This window comes from Phoca vitulina, unplaced genomic scaffold (assembly GCF_004348235.1).
Source record: "Phoca vitulina isolate PV1807 unplaced genomic scaffold, GSC_HSeal_1.0 scaffold30, whole genome shotgun sequence".
Classification (NCBI taxonomy): domain Eukaryota; kingdom Metazoa; phylum Chordata; class Mammalia; order Carnivora; family Phocidae; genus Phoca; species Phoca vitulina.
Window position 1 is genome coordinate 23,243,416 of NW_022589733.1, and position 21,586 is coordinate 23,265,001.

General features: G+C 53.9%; 1 protein-coding gene and 1 non-coding gene across 3 annotated transcripts in view; one reads left to right on the plus strand and one right to left on the minus strand.

The window, feature by feature from the left end:
• The window catches only part of VAC14 (VAC14 component of PIKFYVE complex), a 100,353-nt gene that overhangs the window by 9,347 nt on the left and 69,420 nt on the right, over positions 1 to 21,586 (plus strand). Inside the window, exons 2-10 of one of the 2 annotated variants that reach the window (XM_032424247.1) lie at positions 2,795 to 2,945; positions 3,257 to 3,424; positions 4,252 to 4,314; positions 5,066 to 5,173; positions 5,615 to 5,724; positions 6,013 to 6,119; positions 7,057 to 7,191; positions 7,666 to 7,824; positions 14,786 to 14,849. In XM_032424247.1, the coding sequence (XP_032280138.1) occupies positions 2,795 to 2,945; positions 3,257 to 3,424; positions 4,252 to 4,314; positions 5,066 to 5,173; positions 5,615 to 5,724; positions 6,013 to 6,119; positions 7,057 to 7,191; positions 7,666 to 7,824; positions 14,786 to 14,849 (1,065 nt within the window). The remainder of the gene's footprint in view (positions 1 to 2,794; positions 2,946 to 3,256; positions 3,425 to 4,251; positions 4,315 to 5,065; positions 5,174 to 5,614; positions 5,725 to 6,012; positions 6,120 to 7,056; positions 7,192 to 7,665; positions 7,825 to 14,785; positions 14,850 to 21,586) is intronic. The other variant, XM_032424248.1, reaches the window with a different exon arrangement.
• Positions 450 to 520, minus strand: TRNAG-GCC. Its single transcript has one exon. It is a non-coding gene; the product is annotated as a tRNA-Gly (tRNA).

Below are 21,586 nucleotides of genomic sequence, written 5' to 3' on the forward strand. Positions count from 1 at the left end.
GGGGGGGGGTGAGCGAGAGAGAGAAGTTGCTTTGCCTTCAGACCTCAGGCCAGAAACTGGAGCTCAGGTCCCTCCTCAGTAGCAAAAAGCACACGGAGACTTTGGATGACTTTCCGCCCCTCGGATGTGTGGATTCCCCCGGTCCATGCTCCCTGCGTGCTGAGCTGGTTTACAGTTCTCAGGTTTCACCCCAGCTTCCCGCTGGAGACTGGCCCAGGCTGAGGCCCTCACTGTGGAGGGCGTGAAGGCCTTGGTCCCCACGGCCGGTGGTGCCTCTCCGGAGAGCCCAGCTGCTGTTCTTCGGCTCACTGAGCAGAGAAGTGAGGTCAAATCCAGAGCGCCCTGGGCTGCCGTAGGCCGGCATGCTTGAGGAGATTGGCTCCTCCAGCAGGATCTCTGTACGAGGGGAAGCTTGCCAGGAAAAGGCAAAAAAAAAAAAGGAGCAGCCCTGCATTGGCCGGGAATCGAACCCGGGCCTCCCGCGTGGCAGGCGAGAATTCTACCACTGAACCACCAATGCTGACATATCTGCAGGGCTTTTCTCAAGGGGCTGTGTCTGTGGCTACTCAGAGAGGAGCTCTGGCAGATCACTGTGCCTCGCCTGGCTAGTTTGTCCAGTTTGGGAAGCCAGAGCCGTTTACAGGGAACCATCCTTGCTGGGCCTTATTGGGCTGCTTTGGGAGGAGCGGGGAGGAGAGGGTTGGCCTATGGAACTGGCATTGAGCTTGCACCTGGAGGCCCTTGGTCCATCCATAGCCCTCAGCACCTCAGCTTGGTGGAATTTCACCCTGTAAAGATCAAAGAAAGAGGCACCTCGCAGGCCATTTGTACCACCTTCCTGAAATACCCATCCCTGCTCCCACATCCACCAGCTTGGGAGCCGGGCCTGTTTTGTTCACAGCTGTGCTCACAGTGCTTGGCACAGAATAGGTGCCCTGTACGACTTGCAGTATTAAATCTTCATCAAACCGTGTCAACCCGTCATTGAACAACCTTTTTGTAGGAGTGGTCATTGCCTCATAGGGCAGCACGTTTGTTTTTGAACAGCTCTAATTCCTGGCAGGTTCCTGACACAGAGCTGGAACCACATAGACTAATTGATACCTTTTGGACTTAACTGTCCTTAAAATTCCTCGAGCCAACTTGAGACCCCCATTTATGCGGCAGGCGTGCAGTGGTCCCGCCACGATGGACACAGAGCAGTTAGACAGTGAGTCCGGGCAGCTGCTTTGCCAAGTGCCTATTCTGTGGACGGCCCCTTGGCTGCGACACTGGTAGCAGTGTGCATCACGCCTGGATGACGGGATGGGCTCCGTCCGTCTCACAGCTCCTTAAGGACACTCTTTCCCCGTGCTCTTCCAAAACCGTAAGAAGCTTCCCTGTTACCCATGCTGCGAAATCCATTCTACCTAATCTGAGATGGCCAGAGTGGCCATAGCCAGCCCATCCTGGTAGGTCTCTCGCTGCTCTTCCGTCCCCTGGGGCCCCAGACAAGCTTGATTAGATCCCCCTCCTCGCCTTGGCTCTTACATTTCCTCCTGCCTGGAACACCCCTGTTTCCTTCTCTCTCCTTGCCTCTTTCAAGGTCCAGCTGAAACTGGACCTCTTCTGGGAAGATGTCCCCGACACCCAGGCCACAGCTCCCCATCAGTTATCTGGGGAGCCGGTTATCAGTTCTCTGAGACTTGTCCCTGATGAAACCCGGCCTCCCTCTGCTCTCTTCCTCACCGGGCAGGGCCTGCCGTGGGATCATCCCCCAGGGTGACCACAGGTGCTCCCTTCCACGCCAGGGGCCTCCCTCCAACCTCCCTTCTCCCTCTTAGCGTCACTCCCCAGGTGGACACCTTGGAGGCACACCTGCCCTCTCTGGCTCCCATGTTCCATGGGTTCCTGATGCTCTTCTGTTTGAAGTAAAGCAGCCCCTCCCTGCTCTTTCCCACTGCCTCAGGTGTGTTTCAGGTCCTCCTTCCTGACCCTGAGATTTTTCCGTCTCCTGTCAAACCTGCCCCGGCATCCCAGTCTCTCCAGGCTGCCTCCACAGCTACCTAATTAAAACAGATCTGAGCATGTCATCCCGTTGCTGGGAAACTGTCACTGGATTGTCTTCCTTGAACTGTCTGGCCACTCCTTCCACAGGCCAAACTCCTGTCCTTCTCTCAATACACCATGCCTTTTCAGGGCTCTTTGCCTTTGGCCAGTCTCTCCCCTGTACCTTGCCCTTGACCTGAAAAGCGCCTGCGGGTGTTTTTCAGATCTAATCCAGGCACCTCCCATTCAGCCCAAGGAGATCAGCACATGGCATTTTTCTGGCTTTCGTGGTATCCCTTGCACCACATCGCAACAGTTACTTGTTTGTATGTGGATCTTGCCCACCGGACTGGGACCTGATTCAGCACCATCCATGGACATGACGACACAGACACAGAGAAACTCTCGGGCACAGGATTGGAGGGTCTAGCCAGTGTCGAATAAAGATGGTTGACGTTGCAGTTTTTGGTCCCCAACAAGACATTCCCTTGCGTTCTCTCAGATTCCCAGAAGTGAGGTAGCTTTGCTGTTGCTCATGCTGTTGTACGCAAAGGGAAACTGCGACCCAGAATAGGTAAACGAACCGTGACCCAGCCAGTGCCTTCCAGTCGGCAGCAGAACTGGGAAAGGCCCCCCCTAAGGTGCAGGACTTCTGATTCCTCTTTCTAAACAGGTCATCTCCCTGCCACATCCCTGGCCCTGGAGCCAGCAGCCGAGGGGGAGCCTGACTCCACTGCCCTGCAGCCCCTCTCTCCTCTCTCTCCAGGCTGGTCCGGGAGTTTGTGGCCCAGAACAACACCGTGCAAATCAAGCATGTGATCCAGACCCTGTCTCAGGAGTTTGCCCTGTCTCAGCACCCCCACAGCCGGAAGGGGGGCCTCATCGGCCTGGCCGCCTGCTCTATCGCACTGGGCAAGGTGGGCCTTTCTCCTGAAGGGACAGATGCAGCCGAGGTGGCCTTCACTTTGACCTCCCAGACCCAGCAGGCTGCTGCAGACTTCTGCTTTACCACCATTCGCGCCACACTTGAGACCAGCCAGGCTGGCTTTGCAGCCCTCGGTCCACGGCCTGGCCCCCGGCCCGGGAGGCCAACTTGCTTAAGGCCGGCTCTCACGCGAAGGCCTGAGCCTTTTCGGGGGAGCCAGGATGTCCGCTGGGGCGGGGGTGGGGGGCTGTGGGCCCCCGGCGCGGCCCACCTTGAGCTGTCTCTCCTCCCGCCCCCCTGCAGGACTCAGGGCTGTACCTGAAGGAGCTCATCGAGCCGGTGCTAACCTGCTTCAACGACGCCGACAGCCGGCTGCGCTACTATGCGTGCGAGGCGCTGTACAACATCGTCAAGGTGGCCCGCGGCGCCGTGCTGCCCCACTTCAACGTGCTCTTCGACGGGCTCAGCAAGGTGACTGCCCCTGCTGCGGCCGGCCCCGCGCGCGGCACCCCTGGGGCCCCTTCTCCCGGATGCGGCCAGAGCAGAGAGACACAGGCCTGCCGGCGCCGCTCGTCCGTTCAGTCTCGTCATCATTGTCTCTTGTGGCCTTGTACGGATGTTTGATTTTTTTTTCCATTTCTCTATTAATTGATTTTTATCGCAGTTTATGAAAGTGTCAGTCCACCACAGAGTGCAGGGGAAATACAGATAGTTCGAAAAGCCCTGACTTCTCTTATAGAAGGCGAAGATGGTGAATCCATAGTACAGACTGTATTTCCCCTGTGAGGGGAGCACTAGCCCGTAAGCTCTAGAAAAAGCTCTACTTACAAAGGCCGAGGAGCCCCTAACACGCCGTCCTCAGCAGCGCGCTCAGCCTCACGGGGCCCGCCTCTGGGCACAGGGTGGCCCCGAAGCCCTGCAACCTGCTGACCGCCACAGTCGTTCCCAGGGCGCCAGCCTCACAGCTGCCTCAGTCCCCACCTCCCGGAGCAGAGAGAGGACCCAGCATGGTAGGATGGGGAACCCTTGAGGAAGGCTGATGGGAACCCACCACCTGGCCTGGTGGCAGCAGGTGCCAGAGGTCCCTGCGCGGAACGGGAAGCCCGCGCATTTCCGTTCCTCGGCCATGTGCCATTTTGCCCGTCTCTTCCTCCCTGCCTGCCTTCAGTGTAGTCCCTCAAGGAGGTGCCTGTTCAGTAGTCCAGGCTGTGCCGGGGACTTGGCTGTACGGGTTTTCGGTAGGTTCCTGGTCCTGTATAGACTATGTAACCGTCTCTCTGTTTCTGGACCTCTCATAGTTGGCTGCAGACCCAGACCCCAATGTCAAAAGTGGATCTGAGCTCCTAGACCGCCTTTTGAAGGTAGTACTTGGGCCCTACTTTTATTTTGGAATCTGTCTCTTCCACCTGTCTATACAGCTTATAAATTCTCTCTCTGGAGGCGCTCTTCCTAATTTTTTAAATTTTTTTCATTTACATACAGTAAAAGTGACTCTGGTATACAGTTCTTTTTTATTTATTTATTTATTTATTTTGAGAGAGAGAGTACAAGCAGGGAGGGGGCAGAGGGAGAGGGAGAAACAGGCTCCCGGCTGAGCAGGAAGCCCGACGCGGGGCTCGATCCCAGGACCCTGGGGTCATGACCGGAGTCAAAGGCAGATGCTCAACTGACTGAGCCACCCAGGCGCCCCTGGTGTACAGTTCTATGACAAGTTACAGACTTACGTCACCAGCACAATCAGAATACAGAAACATTCTATCATCCCAAACATCCCCGTGTGCTAGCCGCCTCCCTAGGAGAAAGGAGAGTCCCCATCACCTCCCATTCCCACCCAGTGACAGGGGCCTCTGATGCTCAGCTCACCAGGGCATTTGATCCAGATGTAGGGTTTTGTCGTATGATTAGCCCTCTTGACTCTGATTCCTGCTTTTACTCCAGCACTTTTGTTTGTCCTTTGGCCTATGAGCGGGCGGTTGCCCCGGGACCTCTCCTATGTAGCGTGAGCTCTGTCATTTTCCTCTGTGGCCACCTGACCCCTGGGCCAATAATAGGGTCGGGTCAGGCTGCCCTTGGTCTCTGGCTTTCGGCCGCTCACATGCCTTTGATCCACAGGACATTGTGACGGAGAGCAACAAGTTCGACCTGGTGGGCTTCATCCCTTTGTTGCGAGAGAGGATTTACTCCAACAACCAGTACGCCCGGCAGTTCATCATCTCCTGGGTAAGGGCCAGCCGCACGACAGTTTCTCCAGCCATAAGGAGCCTCTAGGAGTAAAAGCTGCCCTCTGGCACACACCCTGGGCATCCTATGGCTGAGACAAGCCTCACTGTTAAACCTCTAATAGCCAGTGACGCCCGGTAATCCGACACACGTTTATTCCATTCTGCCCCAGAGCCCGTCCTGTTTGCCCCCGGTGTCCCGGCAAACACCCCCATGTCTCTTTGAAGCCGGGGGTGCTGCTGTCGGCAGCCATACCTCTTCGAGCCTCGTCTGTCCTTTCCCGTGCCTTCCCTTCTTCCCTCCCCTTTAACCAAAGCCTTGTCTGCCGGGGGTGGGAATCGCGGCGCCTTCTCCCTGCCCAGTCACAGAGCGCTGGGGAGGAGGAGACAGAGGCTCCCGGGCTGGTGTAACTTTCCCTTCCGGTTCCTTTCCCTGGGTCAGATCCTGGTTCTGGAGTCCGTGCCAGACATCAACCTGCTGGATTACTTGCCGGAGATCCTGGACGGGCTCTTCCAGATCCTGGGTGACAATGGCAAAGAGATTCGGAAAATGTGAGCATGGGAGGGGCAGGGGGAGGGGCGTGCGGCTGCTCGGCACACACCCCACACCCAGCAGACGGGCGGCCGTGGGAGAGTCCGCTCACTCGCTTCATCCTGGCTCCCGTGCTTCTTGCCTTGAGGAGCAGAGAGCTGGCCAGCCCCCGGCCTCTGGAAAAGAGCCATCGGGCTGCTGTGCAGTGTAGTCCCCCTCCCAGTGGCCCACCCAGAGCAGAAGCGGACACCAGGAGAGGCTCCTCCAGGCCTGGCTGGTATATGCTCTTTTCCTTCTCTCATTGGTAGGTGTGAGGTGGTCCTTGGAGAATTCTTGAAAGAGATTAAGAAGAACCCCTCCAGTGTTAAGTTTGCGGAGATGGCCAACATCCTGGTGATCCACTGCCAGACCACAGGTGAGGATGAAGGCCCCATGGCCGCCACCACCTCCTCAGAAGCAGCAAGAACCCCAGTAGGAATATAAACCCGCACCCCACTGGACCTGGGGCAGCGCAGCGGTGCATCCTTGTGGGAGAGAGATTCAGGTCCTCCATCACTGTGGACGCCCTTACGCTTGGTCTGACCCTGGAGTAAGATCTGGAGACCCTCTTGCTGGGAACCTTGGCATTTCACTATGAATTGAAATACTTACAGGTTGGGACTATGTATCCACGAGCTTCTGTTGAGTATCAAACCACCACAAAACTGACTGCCTCGCATAGCAGCTCCTTACTGTTGGTCAGGAGTCTGTAGGTCAGCTAGATGGCTCTGTTCACCTGGGCCAGGCTTGGCTGCACTTGATTTATGCACATACAGTCCACTGAAGGGTCATCAGAGGCTGGGTGGTCTGGGATGGCCTCACTCATGTCTGCCAGTTAGCTGGCAGCACCTGGGAAGCAGGGACCACTGGTCCATGTGTCTCATCATCCAGCATACTAACCCAGATGCATTCAGATGGCATCGGTGAGGTCCCAAGACGTGTGGTAGAGGGGAGCAAGGCCTGTGGAGGCCTGGGCTTGAACTGCCAGACCTTCACTTCTGACACCTTCTGGTGGCCACAGTAGGGAGGTCAGCCCAGATTCAAGAGGTGGGGAAGTGAATTCACCCCTTGATGAAACGAGCTGGGAAGCCCCTTTCTGGGTGCAGAGGGTAGAGAATCATGGCTACTCTTACATCTGCTACAAGATTGTCGTTCGTGTGTGTATCTTTGGAAGGCGAGAGAGTATCAGTGAGGCTAGAAGCAACTCAGGCCCTCGGGTCCCCTCCAGTCCCTTCCTGCGGGCATGGTCAGTGGGAGGGAGCACTCCAGCTGCTCGTGCCGACCCTCCTGGAACCCACCAATTTCTCTTCCAGATGACCTGATCCAGCTGACGGCCATGTGCTGGATGCGGGAGTTCATCCAGCTGGCTGGCCGGGTGATGCTGCCCTACTCTTCTGGGATCCTGACCGCCGTCTTGCCCTGCCTGGCCTATGATGACCGCAAGAAAAGTATCCTTCGCGCCAGAGAGAGGAAACCAGAGCAGCCCCAAAGGAGGCTGTGAAGTTGCAGGACCCCGGCATGGGGGGATGGGGGTTCCCTCCAGATAGCCCCTGGCACCTAGGGAGCAAGCGGCGGAGCAGGACAGGGACTGGGAGCACCAGGGCGGCACCAGGGACATGGCCTAACACCACTGTCCCCAGACCTCACCTGGTTTCTTACGGATCTGGAGCAGCTCTCCCAGGTCCCACAGTTCCAAGCCCCTGAGCTCACACTGCCCTGTCATGGGTGGGGGAGTCCTGTTGGTAGAAAGCCCACCAGGAAGGGTCCTTCGAGAAGACAGGAGCGTTTCACAGGGACTCAGTGCAGACTGCCCACTAATCCACCTCTGGGAGTGGGGGCAGTGGTGTCCAAGTCCCTGACCAATACCAGTGACGCCAGGTTAGGAAACACCCCCTGGGTGGGGCTGCTCCTTACATCAGTGGACTCAGGCATCAAGGAGGTGGCCAACGTGTGTAACCAAAGCCTGATGAAGCTGGTCACCCCTGAGGATGACGAGCCTGACGAGCCGAAGCCAACGGCGCAGAGGCCGGCAGAGCCCAACCCCGATGACACCCTGGCCAAGCAGGAAGGGACAGCTGGCGGTGAGTAGGCTCTGCCTCCCGCCCCTTACCTCCCAGCGTGACTTGACGTGGGGCCTCACTGAACCAGCCCAGGTGACTTCCCGGATGTCACTTCATGTAATTCTGGTAACTACCCGATGAGGTAGGAGTTGCCGTTCTCCCCATTCTACAGATGGGCACAGGGAAGACAGGTCGCATGGCCAGGATCTGGGAGAACTAGGAAGTGAACCCTGGCAGTCTGCCTCCAGAACCCCTGCTCTGAACTCTCCCTGCCTCAGAGAGCATTAGGCCTTTTTGAAATCTTTTTCTGTGTCCGGCTACAGGAAATAGTTGTTTTCACTGTGGGAAGCTTTGGAGCCTGGCAGAGGAGTCCAGGTTGCAGGGTTCACGTGACTCTTGGCCGTAGACGTGCAGCCGCCCGGAAGCCAGCTGCCTTGACCGTGCAGGCGCTCGGGGGAGAAGGCGAAGAGCTGCGGATGCAGCTTCAGTCCTGGGGGCTTCTCCCGCCCAAGTCCGTGTCTTCATGAAATGAAATGGCTCTGCCATCCTTTCAGCCTCTTTCAGCATTATCGTCTTATTTCTCCATAACATAAGACCACTCTTACGTCAGTCAGTCTGGAGTTTGACTCTCTAGATGTTTTCTACAACTCTGACTTTATTTTGTTAGGGGCCTCTATCCTTAGTAAGAGGGCACCGATCAGCTTCGGGGTGATGTTCTCCTTTGCGGAGTCAGCCAGAGAGTAAACTGATGCAGAGCTTACTCACATTTTTAAGGCTAACAGACTCAGGTCTGGAACCTGAGTTCCAGGAGCCAAAAGAATTTCTAAAGCGTTTTCTCCAGTGGCCGTTCTCCAACTTCTCTTGAGCGTCTGAGCAGTACGTCAGCACATGAGCCCCATGGGCCTCCTGTCCTGGCTTTGGCTGGCCAAACCAGTAGCATTCCACGCTGGACCAGTCAGGAGTCAGGTTACAGCTGTGCATCGCTTTGGCGAGCCCGAGCAGCAACACAGCGGGAGGCACGGCGGCCCTCAAGTGGAGCACGGGTGGTTCAGTGGTGGACTTCTCGCCTGCCACACGGGAGGCCCGGGTTCGATTCCCAGGCAGTGCAGCAACTGAAACCTTTTTGCCAGCTCCTTGAAAAAGAAAACTTGCGGAGAGAAAGTTAGTGTGAGCCTCTCAAAGCAGGAGCTTTCTTATTAGGAGAAACTAGAAGAATCTCAGGGACAGACCTGCTTAGTGAACTTTCACTGTTGTACGAGTATTTTATTACCTTTTCATTTTTTGATTCTCATTTTAGAAAATTTGGAAAGTAGAGAAGAATATAGAGAAGCAAGACTGCCCCCACCAAGAGGCAATTAGTATAATCTTGGCATATTTTTTCTGTTATGTACATATAACATATAATAACATGTATGTTTTTCGTATCCATATATATATATATTTCCATATATATATGAGATCGAATGGTTTACATAATTCCACATCTTGCTTTTTTTGTTTGTGGGATGGCTTCTTTTCATTTTTGTTTTGTTTTGTTTTTGGCTTGACAAGTTGCAACATGGAGAAGTTGTGAATATTTTATACTGACTTTAAAAGTTAGTGCCTCTTAATCCGTTGAATCAGAAAGTAGAATAATGGTTGCCGAGCTGGAGGGAAAGAGGGAATTGGATGCCGGCTTTCTTTGGGGGGGGGTGACAGAAACCTTCTAGAATTAAATAGTGGTGATGCTTAACATAACTGTGGATTTACAAACAATCACCCAGTTGTATGCTTTAAAATGGTGAGTTTTATGTTACATGAACTATGTCTCAGTTTTTTAAATAAAATCGTTGCCTCTTCCCCCAGAGTGGAACCCAGCAGCCCCTACCCCACCCTTTCTGCTTATGTGGCAACAAGTCAGGCCCCGTGGGAAGGAACCACTCTCTTCTGCAGGTCATGGCAGCTGTCGATAACCCCAGCTGGAGCACGGGGTTCAGCAGTCGTACCCTCGCCTGCCAGAAACCAGGCTGCCATTGCCAACCATCGCAGCTTCTTTCACTTTTTTAGATCGTTTTCCTAAGCACTCTTGCAACAGCTCCCTGCTTAGGAGACTCTCATGCGAGACCGGGATACATTCAGGCAGCTTGGCTCTGGCTTTTACTGCCTCATAAACAGCATTTCAGCAGATGCAAAGCTTAGTGTATAGTAGTTCCTAGAGATGATCACAGCTAATCCGGGGGCTCCAAATCCACTGCAGACGTGCTTAGCTTGTAACCACCACTTTACCAAAGGGCCAGGAGAAGGCCCCAGCAAGCCAGGAGACAGTGATGGTTCAGCTAGTCAAGTCGACAGGTTCATCCCAGCCTCTGGCCCTTTTTCTTATTACTGTTTTGCTCCACTGTTCCAGCCCTGGTCACCTGGCCGAAGGCAGGAACCTCCTGCCTCGTCTCCCTCGTGGGGCGGGGAGGGCAAGGGGGAGTGATGGTGCAAGATCCACGACGAGGCTGGTCAGCCAAGCCTTCTGTGCCTTAGCGTACACATGCACGCGTGCACTTCGCCCTCACCTCCAACCACGGGGCCTCCTCTGTGCCGCACTGTCCCCAGCCCCTCTCCGCTTGCTCTGGCTTCCCCTTGGCCCTGCCACTTGAGGGGTCCATAATGCAGTGCCCTTGCTCCGAGTTCCTGGGCTCTTGCTGTGTGCTCCCTCTTCCTCTCCATGATGCTGCCTGACTGTCTCAAGTGTCCTGGCCTAGATTCTGGGGTCAGAGCGGCCTGCTGGTGAGTCCTGGCTTTGTTAACTTCCTTTCTGTTGCCCTTGGACAAGCCACTGAGCCTTTTTAAGCCTCTGATTCCGTATTCGTTAAATAGGATAACAATAAGAATACCAAACCTATAGTGTGATGGTGAGTTTTAAGCGAGATTTTTGCTTATAAAGCTTTTAGCACATGGCAAAGGCCAGACACTCTCAGCAACAGGTGCTTTCGTGTCAAACTGTTTTAATACATGCGTATCACATATCCATCTACTTAGCAAGACTCTCAGGGCAGGGCTTTTGCGTCCTTGTTTTTTATCACCAGCCTTTCCCAGATGGTAATGGGCCCCTGGTAGGTCCTAAATGAGGGACCATAGAGGGTCAGGGATAGAAATTCATGTGGCAGGTGAGGGGCAGAGCTGTGAATAGGGTTTCCAGGAGAGGGCTGGCAACCACTGTTGGTAGGTGTATAATGGAATCCATCCATTTGCAAGGCTTTGATGGGCCTGGGTGTATCAGCAGCTTCTGTGGACCCTCCAGATGCAGGTGAATCAGACCCAGGTCCTGCCTGCAGGGAGCTCAGGGGCAGACCCACAGTTGCTTAATCACTTAATCACATGTGGCCCTCCATGTGGTCACAGAGGACTGGGGGCTCGAAGCCAGGTCCATGGCGGTCATTTGAACTGAATCTTTTCCTTCTCCTTAGCTTCCACTCGGCCCCCACCCCACCCCCATATTTTATTCTGATTATGAAGGAAATACATGTCCCCTGTGGAGATTTGGGGGGGAAGGAGCATTCCTAGTGGGAGAAGCACAGAGTAAACAAGTGAAATACATTGTCTGGTAGATACATTCAGCAGCATGTGTCAGAAGCCATAAACGTTTAAAAATTTGTCCTTAGGAAATAAATACAGACGTAGGTAAGGTTTTTCATTTTGAACACCTAACAAATGGTAGCTGCCGTACTGTCCTAACAAGCCTGTGCAGTAAGCACTGGTTACCCCATCATACAGGTGAGGGGCTGGAGGCGAAGTCAGGTAGGCTGCCCGAGGTCACACAGCTAGTAAGTGAGGGAGTCCCGGCTCCCACTTCGCCCCAAGGGCTCTGAGCCTATGCTTCTAGCGCTGTTTACACCCTGGTTCTCTGAGGAGGGAATAATACAAAAAGGGAAGCCACAGATGTACAGCTTGACTGAAAAGGGGAGCATTGCAGAGTAAAACAATGTACCATTTTTACTCATCAACTTGGCAAAAATGTAAAAGATTACTAATATCCCTGTGTGAGGCTTGCTGGGGATCGACTGCTCCTCTGTTCCTGAAGTGCATTTGTTATTGGTAGAACCTTCCTAAAGAGCAACTTATCAATATGGATTAAAATATAAAATGCCTGGCCCTTCCCCCAGCAGCACCCCCCACGTGGGACCCTGGAGAAATGTGCTCCCACAGGAGGACGCATGGGGGAGGCAGAAGAGTGAAAGTTAGGAAACAATTGAAATTAATTTGAAGCCTATTTCTTTTTTTTTTTTTTTTTTTAAAGAGTTTATTTATTTATTTGAGACAGAATGAGAGAGAGCACATGAGAGGGGGGGAGCGTCAGAGGGAGAAGCAGGCTCCCCGCTGAGCAGGCAGCCCGATGCGGGACTCGATCCAGGGATTCCAAGATCATGACCTGAGCCGAAGGCAGTCGCTTAACCAACTGAGCCACCCAGGCGCCCCGAAGCCTATTTCTGACATCGGGTCATTTCATCTACAAACGTGTGTGTTTCTAGAAGTCGAGAGGGAGGAGGCCACTGGGAGCACGGAGTCCTGGCTGCCGGTCCAGGCTGGCCCACCCAGGCTTCCCTGCAAGTCCTCCCCTTTGGGCCCAGGTCTGTCCCGTCATGCCCAGCCCATACCTGTCCCTACCGAGCTGTGCCCCATCCCCTAAAGGGCCTCTGGGACTAGAGGAGACAGGCAGCAGCTTGGAGCCTTTCTGTTCAACGTGGAAATCAAGGCCCTCTTTACCTTGGGATTGGGGGGTGGTCCGTGGTCCACAGGAATAGCAGTGACTGCTCTAAGACATAATACAAAGTTAAAAAAGGGAAAAAAAGCAAATTGCAGAAAATATCCTGTGATTCCATTTATGTTACAGAACAAAAAGAATGAAAGCAAAAGATGGAGAGGGATACTTGCCTAACCAGTAAAGTGATTACCTGCACATAGAGTGAAGTAAGATTGAAGGCTAGGGAGAGATGGAGCATGCTTTGCTTTGCTTGAAATTTTTAGAATGAGAATATGTTTTACTTGTATAATTTAAAACTTCTAACAGGTCAAGGCTGGTACCATTTGAACAACAATATATAAATAATGATAGTTTTATTTTGTAATCCACAGAATAAAATATATATACATAATGATATGGATGGATGGATGAGAAGGGACAGCTTTTCCATATAGAGGAATTCCAGTTAATAAATGTAGAAAGACAGAGGAAAACAGAAAATAACCATTAGGGAAACTCAACAGTAATAATTATTACAGATCCACCAATGGATGCCAAAATCAGCAAGGGAATGTTTGAGGAAAAAACTGGGTATTTGTCTAGTCTCAAGTCTTCCCCAAGATATTTACTGATTACAAAAAGGAGCCTAGTAACTCACAGGAGAGAAACCCAGCAGACGCTACCACAGTCCAGTGATTGGTTTAGCATCACCGGCAACAAGACAGACATCATGGGGCGCCTGGGTGGCTCAGTTGGTTAAGCGACTGCCTTCGGCTCAGGTCATGATCCTGGAGTCCCTGGATCGAGTCCTGCATCGGGCTCCCTGCTCGGCAGGGAGCCTGCTTCTCCCTCTGACCCTCCCCCCCTCATGTGCTCTCTCTCTCTCATTCTCTCTGTCTCAAATAAATAAATAAAATCTTTAAAAAAAAAAAAAAGACAGACATCATGTACCCCCGACATGATGCACTGAGAAGGCGTATCACTTTGGTGGCGTTCTTGCAGAGATGTGTAACCTCAGCCTAATCATGAGAAAACACACAACCAACCCACGTGGCAACACATTCTGCAGTGTAACTGACCAGGGCTTCAATGATAGTCCCAGATCGGAGGGGACTAAGCCTGGACAACTAGATGTAACGTGTGCTCCCCGATTCTGTCCTGGAACAAAGGGCATGAGTGGAAAACGCGGTGACGTTCTAATTAGCTCTGTAGTTTTGTTAATAGTCTTGTGTCAGCACTGCTTTCCTGGTTTGATAACGTATGATGTTAACAGTAGGAGCGTCGGGGTGAAGGGTAAACAAAATTCTGTGCTATTTTTGCAACTTTTCATAAATCTAAAATTATTTCAAAATAAAAAGGTTTTGGTTTTGGTTTTGCTTTTTTTAATTTAAGAAAATGGGTATCATGGCCTCTTACCCCTAGCTCTCGGCAATCTTTATTCTATGTTCTGTCTATAGATCTGTCCATTCTGGACATTTCACACAAATGGAGTCCTACAATATGTGGGCCTTTGCAACTAGGTTCTTTCCCTTGGCATATCTTCAGTCTTCATCCATGTTGGAGCACATATCAGTACTTCACACCTTGTTATTGCTAAATAATAGTCCATTGTACGGCGCTAACGCATTCTATTGATGCATTCATCAGCTGGTAGACATTGGGATTGCCCTGAACGTGGTGTGTGGTTCCGGTGTGGACAGAAGTGTCCTTTCCTCTGGGGTATCTATCTAGGAGTGGAACTGCCAGGTCATAGGGTAACTGCGTCGAGCCCTGAAGGAATTGCCAGGCAGTTAGAGCATCCGCACCGTTTTACATTCCCACCCACAGGCTCCGAGCGTTTTCCTTTCTCCACAGCCTCACACACTTACTCTGTCTTTGTTTTAGCCCCCCTGGTGGGTGTGAAATGATACCTCCTGGCAGCTTTGATTTTCATTTCCCGGGTGGCTAACGATGTGGACCTTCCCAGGAGTGGTTTGTGACATGCCCTCGGGCCAGCAGTCCCTTCTGAGATTTCCCAGATGTGTGAGCACAGGTGTCCTTCTCCTTTTGAGATCGCCGTGCCTGAAAACTTCCAAGCATGGGTGCTCTCCAGCAAGCTTTGGGGAATGAGTGGCACTGTGTCCTCGGGGCTCCCGAGCTACAGTCCTCTTCAAGAGCCAGAATCAAGGTGTGGGGAGCTAGAGGGTCCATGTCCTCATAGCGGGGATCTCGTGCACTCCGAGACCCCAGCAGCCCTTGGGCGTGACGCCTTGTTCCTCTCACTGTCCCCAGGAGGCCCCGATGGTTCCTGTGACTCCAGCTTCAGTAGCGGCAGCGGCGTCTTCACACCAGCCAGGTAAGTGGTTTGTGCCAGCCGGAGGTGTTGATAGAAAGCAAGTGGCCTAGATCTTTCCTGGGTGCAGGGAACTTCAGGGAAGACCCGGGGCAAACTCTCCAGGTGGGGCGCAGGAGGTGCCTGGTGAGGGAATCTGAAGATGCTGAGCAAACCCAGTCCACCCAGTTCTGACGGACCAGCAGCCGTGGGGAGGGATTAGAAGCTGCTGGAGGTCAATAAGTACGAGCCGTAAAAGTATCACCAGTGCATGGTGGCTACAGGGAGGCACGGACAGATGCCTTTGCCCGGGACTTTTGCTCGTCAGGAGAACGTGGGGCTGACAAGACTGGCAAGGAGACGGCCGTTCCAGAGTCCGGGAGTGCAGAGACTGGGCAGCAGGAGCGGTCCTCCCCGGGGAGCCAGGTCGGCTGTCATGGCGCAGCCTTCCACGCGGGGGCGGTGCAGGCCCAGCAGCAGGATCATTCCCTTCCTTGCAGTTCCCTCCATGCTGTATGCAGGGTGATGGCGTTCCCCTGGAGAGGGAGTTCTCGCCGTTCTGTCCCTGTCCTGAGTCCCCTGGACTTGCCCCATGTCAGTTTTTCTGTGGGGTTGCGATGGATGGCACTCTCCTGCAGCGGTGTCTTCCCCCTGAACTCAGCCCTGAACCTGGGCCCTGGGGAACAGTTGGTCACTCATGAAGAGAAGATCTGCACTCAACCCCCGAGAGGCTCTCTTCTTCCCAGACCTTTCGGCTCTTTCCTCCTCTGGTATCATTTGTTCATTAATTCTTACCTCTAAGGACCCCGTGGGGGTGTTCGAAGTGTGTGAGTATGGACTATAAATGTGGATTGCTCCTGGGACCTCTCCTAATCGTCTGAGCAAGGCAGTAGACATTATTCGTTTATTCATCCCATTAGTTGTCACATACTCCAGAGTACCTGACTGTGGTCCCCAACCTTGAGGTTCTCCAGTGGGGAGACAGAAACAGGACAGTGGTTTCTGGGGGGGGAAGGGGGTACTCAGGATTTGGGGGCCAGCCATGGCGCCTGAGCCGAAGCTCACCGGCATCGTGGCTGATGAGGATGATCACTCGTGAGTGCTTCCTGGGCCCGCTGTGCCAGATACTTCGTGTCACGTCATTGGATTTTGCTGTTGTTTAAATCCCATGGCATCATTAGTAGTAATATTTCCATTTTTGGGCTGAGGAGGGACAGGCGATGTGGGGCCTGCTGTGTAGAGAAGGGATTTAGGGGGGTCGGGTGAGTGCAGACCAGCTGGGGGGTTCACTGTTGACCACCCTGTATTAAGGGAAAGAGGCTCAGCCCGAAGAGGGGGCAGAACATGGAGAAAGTTGGGGAGTTTTTTTTCTCTGTTGTGAAGGGTGAATTGACAGGATTTGCGGATGCATGTGGTGGAGCGAGAGGAGAGACATGAGGGAAAGAATAACTTCTAGATTTGGGGCTTGAGCCAACTCAGGATATCCTGGCATTTCCCAAGCTGGGGTGGAAAGAGGAACAGGTGTGTGAGTGGGCCAGTCAAGGGCTCTGTGCCATGTGGCTCTCAGCACCCCCGGGAGCGGTTAAGGTGGCAGGTTTGGATCCTGGATTCGGAGGGGGGGAGCGGTTAAGGAGGCAGGTTTGGATCCTGGATTCGGGGGGGGGGGGGGGGGGTTAAGGGGGCGGGTTTGGATCCTGGATTCGGCGGGGGGGGGATCTGGATGGAGGTGCAGGGAGATGGCACCCTGCTTTTGTTCTCCAGGCCGTGGGAGCCTGCCTGCTAAGTGGTGGTGCCAGGCCAACCTGTGACGTGGGAGGTCCTGTGGCAGCCCCCGGGAGGGCACGTGAGGGAGGGGCAACAGTGGGAGCACAGAAGCCTGTTGCAGACCTGTCACTGTTGTCCAGGCCACGGGGAATTGTCCTGCTCCACGGAGTTGGCAGTGCGAGGTGGAGGGAGGTCTAGGAGGAGGCAGAGATCCGACATCACCGACTGACCGTGCAGGCGGGCACGACTCTCCGCCGCCTCGCTTGGGAGGCAGGGGCGCCATTTGCCGGGCCGGGTCTAGAGGCCGAGGCTAGGAACTACCTCGTTGGAACCAGGCTTTGCTTTATACCTGTCATTCAGGAGCCCATGTCGGATCCTACCCTTTTAACATTAAAAACCAAGAGCAAATCATCTCAAGCTTTCTGTCTCCCACGAATGGCCCCTTCCTCATGGCAGCTGCGGTCTGAGTCAGTAGCTGTGCCAGAGAGGGGGGCGGCCTTCGGAGTCGTGAACCCCAAGCCAGGGTGCCTGGGCCCCCCACTCCTTGGAGATGGCAGCGGATGACAGTAGGGTGGGTGTATGCTTCCTCCAGTAGGTGCTGCCAGAGGGGGACTGCGCTTGGGCAAGAGGGCACCTTCCAGGGTCACCAAGAAACAGAACCTGCCCTGCGACTGTCCAGCCCCACTGCCTGCCCTCGGCTCCCATGAATCCTCTGCACAGTGCAGTCCAACTGCCTGGACACATGTCCTGACTCTGTGGCCCTGCTCCCTGCCCCAGTGTCCTCATCTGTAAACCGGGTGCAGTGATAATACCTACCTCCTAGGGGTGTGGAGCTCCTATGAGTTGAATATGTAAAGAGAATAGAACGGTGCCCAGCCCACAGAAAGGTCTTTACACATTTTAGCAACAGTTACTATTACGAAAACCTCATTATTATCCCCATTTTACAAATGAGAAAACAGGCCCAGAGAGGTTAACTTCTTGCCCAAAATCTCTAAGCTCCTTAGTGGCCAAGTTGGAATTCAAGCCAGGCCGGTCTTCCTCCCAAGCCCCCTGGTGTGACCTTTAGTGGGTGCCCTGGGAGAGTTACAGAAACCGCACGTCAGCCTCCCTCACTCAGCTGATGTGGGAGCCCAGGACAGGTGTTACCGTGGACACAGGCGTCCACTCTGATGCCCTGGGCCTCGCCGAGGGCCGAGGTGTCATCAGCAACATTCAGTATAGGTCTCCTGGTATAGCTGGCTGCAGAAAGGCAGAAAGATCTGGAATTCAGTGCTTCCCAACTTTTAGCATCTGCTGACTGAAAAGAAGTTGTAAAGATACTTTATAAAAAAAACCACGTTGAGTTCAGAAACAATTCTTTTTTTATTTCTTCTCTTCTAATTTGATTAGAGATGTAACATACTAGTACCATACAAAGTTAGACATTACAGAAATGAAGTGCCACCTCCCGGAGAGAACCACGGGAATTTATCATTATTTATTAGTAGTATCAGAAGTATTATTTAATAAGTCGGTATTTTAATGGCCACAGTAGTGCCATGCATTTGGAAAATGTAGTACATATATGTGTAAGACATTAGTTATGAGATGCCTTATGAGAAAATGTGCAGTGGAAATGGAGTTTTGCAGACACCTTGAAATAACTCAGAAGCCCCCAGGAGTGACTAGTCTAGACTGTTTGGAACCGATGCAGAAATAAATTTTAAACTGTGAGTGAGCTGCCTTCTGCTCTCTGGGGAAGGGAAGCCAGGGCGGAGGCTACCCCATCTCAGACCCCAGGCTAGCAGCAGCTCAGAGTATGCCATGCAGCCTGCCCTCTGGAAGAAGGGCCTGGCTTCCCTCGGAGCACGTTAGGAGCCCAGCACACAGGGGCCAACCACACCCAGCAGAGCCGCTGAGAGCCACCTCCTTGACAGCTGCTGGGATCTTTCCTGGGCACGAAGATCAGTCTCCCTGGTGCCCTGGGGTGCGCCTGCTTCCCGTGAGCCTCCCCTCCAGCCAGCCAGGGGAAGTGAGACCCGTGGAGAATGTCTCCAGCTACAGGAATAAGTTTTCAGCGCATGGCCGCATGGCCTTGGACAGGTCCCATACTATCTCATCCGTGCGCTGAAGGATCAAGTTACTTGAGCCATGAGGTCCCTTTCAGCTATGATGTTCTTGGTTGGTTGAAGCTGACACCTGCCTTGGCAGTGATTTGAAGGTGCCCATGTCTGGGGAGTTCTGTTGTGGGGAAGTCGTGTTAGCGCACAGAATACTGCCAGCTCTCACGCACCGCGCCATGAAATCCTTCGCTGTTTGGCCCTGACACAGTGCCGCCTGAGGGAGATGCCACCACGGGCTGGCCTTTGCTTTGTCCCTCAGAGGAGACACTGAGCTGGCCAAAAGTGAAGCAAGAGACCACACTGAAGCAAGGAGCCCAGCTGCCCCAGGGACCATCTAGCATCTTGGAGCCCTGTTTGGGCCGCTCAGATTTGGAGTGCCCCCCACATGGATTGGCACCAGGCTTTCCCGGTATCCTTCCTCACCCCACGTAGAGACTTTGTCTACCATGCTGATAAGAAAATACGGTGAAAGGTATACGTGATGACCTCTTTCTACCTCCAGTACATGGGGCTGCCAGGTCTGACCTGGCCAGGGAGTGGCCAGTCCCCAGAGGGGCTGCCATCTTGCTGCCTCTGCCAGGGGCCAGTTGGAAGTGGACTCTCCTGAGCCTGGCCCACTGGGAGGCAGTGGCATGTGGTGGATGAGGCCACTCTAGACTCCGACTGCTCACACTCAAATTGCTGGTGCTACCACTGCTGACTGGGTAACCTCGGGGCCTGATTTGCAGGGTGGAGTTGGGGAAGCTGGGCTTGGCGCTGCCGTCCTCCTCACCAGTAGCTTAGGACACAGCCGTTGCTGGCCAGTGCAGTTCTGACTCCCCTGGGGGAGTGAAAACAAGGCCTGGCTCCCAAGGGCGCCATTTCAGCTAAGAAAGTGGTGGTGGCCTGCCAGGCACAGGGTCCTCCTGGCACCCTGGGCCCCATGTGGCAGCTGGAATGCCCTGCAGCTCCTGCTGAGGAAAGGGACTCACTGTGGACTGGGGGCTCACAGGTTAGGAAAGAAGAGGCAGGGCCAGGACGGCTTCTGCTCCCTCCTCACAGCGTCCTGAGCTCCTCCTTTGTTAAGGCCTTGGGCTGCGGGTAGGTTTCTGGAACTTTTCCAGCTTCTCAAGGAGAAGAGCTATAACAGCATGCTGGAAGGAGCCAGGTAGGAGGCCAGCAGGATGGGAAAAAGAAGGACTTAGAGATGAGACAGTAAGTCCTGGTCATCGGCAGGAGCAGAGGGAGCATCTAGGAAGTTGTCAGAGAGGGAAGGGAATGCTCTGGAAGCTGTAGGGTAGCTCGTTAGCCGGGCACTGTCGCGCCGTGTTGTCTGTGGCGGTAGCCGCTGTCGTGGGGCTACTGGGCACGTGCCATGTGGCCGGTCTGAACGGACATGTGCTGTCGGGGTGAGGCGTGCGCGGGGTTTCGAAGACTTAGGACACAGAAGAGAATGTGAAGTACCCTATGAGTGACGTGTATGTTGATTATTGTATTGATCGTATGTTGAAATGCTATTGTTTGGGTATGTTAGAGTCATTAAAGATATATCATTAAAATTTTACCTGTTTCTTGTTACTTGTTAGTACAAAACTTGAAAATGTGAAATTCCACAGGTGGCTCATGTTGTATTTCTACTAGATAGTGAGTGTGGGAGAGGAATTGCTGAAGAGATTGGCTGGGAGCTTGCATTTGCCACCCTGGACTTGTCTGTGCCTTAGTTTCCCCATCTGTCTTAGGCTCCCAAAGAATCTAGACGTTTGGATATTCTCAGAAGACCCCAGAACTTCCGGCCACATGACTCCTGGGGAAATCTCAGGGGCCGCCCCGGCCAGAGGCTCAGCACGCCCAGCCCCTCCGGCTACCAGAGGACGGGAGTGCCCACTCTCACCCCTGAAATGAGCGCTATGGGGAATCATCAAACCGTAGTGAATAGCAGTTCCACTGAGCAGTTACAGAGCTGAGAGCGGGGCCCTTTAGGAATTCACATCAAATGAGCTTCAGAGAGGCTGCGGGCGAGTTAGGGAAGCACAGGCATCGAGTTCCTGCTGCAAATGAATAATTGAGCAGCCTAGAAATACCACGCGAGACCATTGTGTCCCGGCAGGCAGCTGAACTGCCTGGCCGGGGTCCTCAGGAACTGCAGCCCACGGGGGGCACCTGTCATGAGACCTTTGGGCGGCATGACTTGTCGCAGGAAGGGAGCCCCTCGCTAACATCCTTAGGTTCTCGGCCCGTGCTGCCCCCACCCCTGGCAACTCCAGCCTCTGCCTGGGAGCCGTGCTTCGGGCAGAGGGCTGTGGCAGCCAGTCTCCTCCGGGCTGCTGGGCAGGGCCTCTCTCTGCCCAGACGCCGGCGAGGCTTTGGGCCCGGGAGCCTGTGCCCCGCTGGAGCGAAGCGCAGTCCGAACAGGCTCTGTCTCTCAGAGGCAGAGGCTGTATTGCTCCTTCCCCGACTCAGACGAAAGCGTTACAGCTTCACAGGCAACTCTCAAGGCTTCTCAGCCAAGCCAAACCGTGTGCCAAATGGCCTGGAGTATGGCAAGATCTAAAGCCACGAGCCCTCTCCTTACTCGAGGAGAGTTCTTCGTTTGCCCGGTGAAAAAACCTGTTGGCTCTTCAGGGCTATTTTCAGGGCTTTGCCCTGGACTCGTCGGAGGTGGTGGTTTTGTTTTATCAACAAAGGGTCTGGAGATGCTGAACAGCCTTCCAGCCCCGAGGTCTGCTGGGCCCCAGCTCGGTGACATCAGAGAGGTTTTCTCCTGCCCAGGCCAGGCTAGTGCTGGGGAGGCGGGCAGGCACGCAGCAGACTGGCCCTCTTCCCCCACCTGTGGTTGTCACAGCTCTGGCCTTGGAAAGAAAGGAGGAAGGTCAAGGCGGTGAAGCCAGCCCTCCGGGAGCCATGCCAGGCTGG